At 37.3% G+C, this 4,442-nt stretch overlaps 1 protein-coding gene across 4 annotated transcripts; it reads left to right on the top strand.

Moving 5' to 3' along the window:
* On the top strand, positions 1-3,487 carry LOC141623211 (uncharacterized). 4 transcript variants are annotated; one of them, XM_074439286.1, is made up of 9 exons: positions 1-225; positions 305-465; positions 1,409-1,526; positions 1,610-1,668; positions 1,770-1,821; positions 2,143-2,248; positions 2,419-2,517; positions 2,609-2,729; positions 2,813-3,487. In XM_074439286.1, the coding sequence occupies exons 1-9, from the start codon at positions 131-133 to the stop codon at positions 3,358-3,360; spliced, it is 1,359 nt and encodes a 452-aa protein (XP_074295387.1). In that variant the 5' UTR covers positions 1-130; the 3' UTR covers positions 3,361-3,487. The 4 variants fall into 4 exon arrangements, with proteins under 4 accessions (XP_074295387.1, XP_074295390.1, XP_074295388.1 ...); XM_074439289.1 differs by having other exon boundaries at positions 30-225; positions 308-465; positions 2,161-2,248; XM_074439287.1 differs by having other exon boundaries at positions 30-225; positions 308-465.
* Positions 3,488-4,442: the final 955 nt, after the last annotated feature.

Here is a 4,442-nt window from a genome sequence, read left to right as displayed (position 1 = left end):
GATCCCGCCATGTGAAAAATGAAATTATACCAGACAAGCAAGAAGTTAGAAAATTCCCCAAAACTTGTCATAAATTAGGGAAGATTAAGATTACCGTAATCAATTAACCGCTAATTTATCCGATTTCTCGATGACCGCCGATAAAGGAAAGCGCATTTTAATCAACATTTCCGACAACGACTACACTATTTCCGATGATGACATCGACGCCATTTCTTCATCAAGGTTAATTAATTAATTAATTAATTATTTTTTTGCGTCATGTTATTTGTGTTGATTAATTTATTTTTTTTTTACAACTCAGCAGCGATGATGATTGCGTATTGATCGACGACAACGATTTTCGTTGTAGCGAAGAAGATGATGAAGAAGAGGAAGATGATGATGATGATGATGATGATCGTTGCGAAGAGGATGGAGATGACGAGATCACTCTCTCTAATCAAGTGCTTCGTTATCTCCAAGGTATTATTGCTAGTTTGCATTAAATGAGGTTTTCCATTCGTCACAAAAATGTGATTATGAAATGATAAGACTCTCAAGTCTCACCTCGCAAATTGAGTAATCGCGTTAGCATTTGAATGATTAAACTCTTTTCTTTGTAGTTTGCGTTATTGTGTTGATGCTGGAATGTATAGACTCTCGCCTTGCAACTTGAGTAATTGCGTTTAATATTTGAATGATTAGATTCTTTTCTTCCTAATCTGAGCAATTGGTTTAATTCTCGCCTCATAAACTAAGTAATTGCGTTAACACTTGAATGATTAGACTCTTTGCTTCATAATTGAGTCAATGTGTTGATACCGGAATGATTAGATTGCTCGTTTCACAAATTGGCATACATTTTGGTGTTTTTGATGATGAGCTCGTTTTAGTTCTATTGCTAGGATGTTTAGTTGATTGTGGAGTTATCGACTATTTTTAAGTTAGCTTCTCTACTGCTCATGTTGCTGGTCGATTAGCAGCAATTGTATCATCTTTTTGACGGTTTTGTTTTATTATCATGAGAGTTTCTACAAATCTCATCAACTCTGTTTGAATTTTACATTGTATTTGATCTTTACATTGCTTAGGGTGGTTTATTATAGAATTATGACGAGTGTAAGTTCCGTAAATGTTTGAGGGGGAATTATGTGGTGGTTAATCTCGTTGACCAAATGTTCTCAGTATATACGGAGTAGCATATTTGTCAGCAAAGGCTACAGTTATCTCCGTCTGGAGGAACATTATTTCTTATACTAAAGGGGCCAATGTAATTATTTAAGTGTGAATGAAGAGTAGTGTCATTCCTTTGATGCATTGTTGCTATGATTACCGATGCCTGTTGTCGTGTCACAGTCCTCACAAAGCATGATTTATCGAATGCATTGATACTATGATTATTGATACCTGCTGTTGTGTCACTTAGAAAAACGTGATTTGCAAGAACTTAGTCTAAAAGCATGCAAGTCATATTTGCGTCAACACGGGCTTAGAATGTCTGGAAACAAAGAGGAGTGTGTGCAGAGAGTGTTGGAGCATTGGAGGTAGGTGCCTCGGTGCTAAGTTCACTATTTCATAATGTACCTATTATGTTGACAGAACTTAAGGTCTTTATTGTTTCTTGTAGGATAAAAGATGGTGCAGAAATTCTGTACCCAAGGTCTTCCTTTAACATTAATTGCAAAGGTGTCAATGATTTTTGTTTCTTCAATTGGTTGGTTTCTATTGTAGCACTTCTTTTTTAAAGGTGCTCACCATTATTTTCCTTCGGGTTTGTTGGAGAGCAGGTGATGTCTGTAGAGGAGACATTGTCCTCTTCAAACAAAAGGTCTACGGAAGGTACTAGTTGCATCCTAGCTTCCCTGCTATTTGTACCACTATGTCTTACAAAATTTATTGTCATTTTTTCGAGACTACTGTTTTTTTTTTCTCTTTTTTTTTTTTTAACTTTCAGTTACATTAGTTCTGGGTTTCTTGTGTTGAGAGGGAGGATGATGAAGGATTGGTTTGTATCTTCTTCTGTTTTTTTGCCCCCTCTTTCTAAGTATTCATTTAGGGAACCATCTTGTGAAAACATCTAAAAACAAAAAACTACAAAACTTGGGTAAGGTGTTTTTTTGCCATTGCATACTGGATCTGTGAGACTCTGATCCAAACTAGTTTTGAAAAAGTGACTAGAAACGGGAAACTTCTTGGGAAGAGAACAATTGCCGGACGAGTTGTGAAAGAAAGCTATGGTGCAGCAAAACAGCAGCATACATTCACTGTAAGTGCAAAATCTATATTATATTTTCCTGCCACGGTTGATGACATTCTCATTTTGCCAAGTCTGTGTGGTATCCACTCCTTGTTCTTCGCATATATATATATATATATATATATATATATATATAATTACATTGATTGTGTGTATATTATTCTCTATGTTACCTACAGGTTGAGGTACTGTGGAGCAAAGGGGTGAAGAAGCTGCCTCCGCTGTTTCCTTTGCTTGTCAAAGGCCGGAATCTCTATAGATTGGAGACCTACAGACAGGTGAACAATCTACTAACTAGTACTTGCACATTATTTAACCCTTTCAATCTTTCACTTTACCCCAACTATTTAAGTTTGTAACAACTTGAAGCCCTGGAAGAATGAGAGGGAGAGAAGAAATGTTCTTGCTGAAAAGCATAGACGAGGAGCAGCTGCTAGGTTCAAGAGGGAAAAGAGGAAGAAAGCTGGGTCCAGTGGTAATTCTCGCGAAGGTACAAAGGATTGATTTGCAATACGTTTCTGAAGTCAAATGTGTAGCCTTTCATACTTAAGCCTAACGTTCTTTGTTTGTTAGGTTCAAAGTCTCAGAAGGTCTGTCATGGTTCGAGATCATCTAAGATGATGAGTTGTTCTAGGGAAGGCGAGGATTTTGGTAGAGGCCAAGGGGTTTCAGCGTCAAAACATTCTACAACTAACAGTAGTGATCAACGAAACACTCGGAAACATGTAGCTATAAAACATCAAAATCCCACATTGTGGACAAACGGTAATGCATCTAGGAAAAATTCAAAGCCGTCGGGTGAATTTCATTATGGTAGCATGCCTAATGGATCGAGAATGACAGATTTTAAGCATAATTTCTCCTTTCATGATCCCTTGTTGAGACCTGCGGCACAATATACAGGTTCCTATCATGATATTTGTTATATTCAGTCGCCAAGGATGGCTCATGAGAACTATTTTCAGTACTTTCCTTCAGAAATTGCTAGCGGGCGGCAACAATATGGTTCATTCAGGTGTTCCGTTCTAGGATGTGTAGGTCCTGGATCTGATAGGTGTGTCATTGCTGCATGTTGGAGATGTTGTAGAAGGGAAGGATTGAGATGCAATGTTCATAATTGAGAATTAGCATTTGGGATATTTACTACTTTGTCCATATACTTTCAGCAAATTTGTATCCGTTGGTTGGTACATGATACCATCTTAATCTTACATTCGAATATTTAACCTTGGTATTCGATGGGTTATCCAGCTTCTCCGTGCCGTTAATTAGGCATAAGGCTGTGTACATTCACACCCCTTATTCTATCATTTGCGGGAGCTCTTGAAACACTGGGGTAATATTTTTTTGTTGTGTTTGACGGGTTTACTGATTTCAGTTTAAACATTACCAAAGAAAGTTTTGCTTAGTGCCTTCTTGAATTCAGACATTACCACTCATGATCCTTTTTACTGCCTGCTGTTACCATCTACCATCTACTCTGAGATATTACTTCCCTAAGAAAGTACGACATGTTTTCCTGCCAGGGAATATTCATACTAGAAGCTATGACGCCTCAATTGAGTGCTAGTTGGTTACACAACCAACCAAGTATGCTATAGATGTCCTAGTTTGATTCAGAATTGGGCTTAAATGCCTTTCATGGTGGGTGTGCCGAGTCTAGTTACACTCTCTATCTTATGGAAAAAAAGTTAAATCCAGGGACATTATGATGTGTAATATGCAGGTAAAGTTGTAAAGTTGCCGATCCGCCAAGTTGCTGAATGAGCAATTGTCAGACTTGCCTTTTCATTGAGCTTGTGGTGTTTACCGTTTGCCAATCCGCAGTAATATCTGTAAGTTTTGTACTTATCCATCTCGTATTTGACCCGTTTTCATTGAAGGTATGTTGTTTAAATTGTGTGTATAACATGCTAAATAGTAAATACAAAAAAGAAGGAAGTATACTTCAATCATTTCGCTATCACAGATTTGTGGGTTTAAGCTTATACTCGTGGAGTCGTGGTAAAGCTTGTAGTTTTGTCGAAGGTGACTGATAGTGTGAGGCTTCAATATTAAAAATTGAGGCGTTTAGTGTCTAGTCATCTATGATGTTGCTCTTGTTTACTGCGTTGAAGTTTATTCGTCTCTTCACTTAAATATTTACCACAGTGTCCCACTTTTGTTGTGCCCATTGTCTTTTTAGTCAAAGTTTTTTTTACTT

This window comes from Silene latifolia, chromosome X (assembly GCF_048544455.1).
Source record: "Silene latifolia isolate original U9 population chromosome X, ASM4854445v1, whole genome shotgun sequence".
In the NCBI taxonomy this organism is placed as follows: Eukaryota; Viridiplantae; Streptophyta; class Magnoliopsida; order Caryophyllales; family Caryophyllaceae; genus Silene; species Silene latifolia.
Note: the sequence above shows the minus strand (reverse complement) of the source record. Positions and strands in the feature narration are given on the sequence as shown.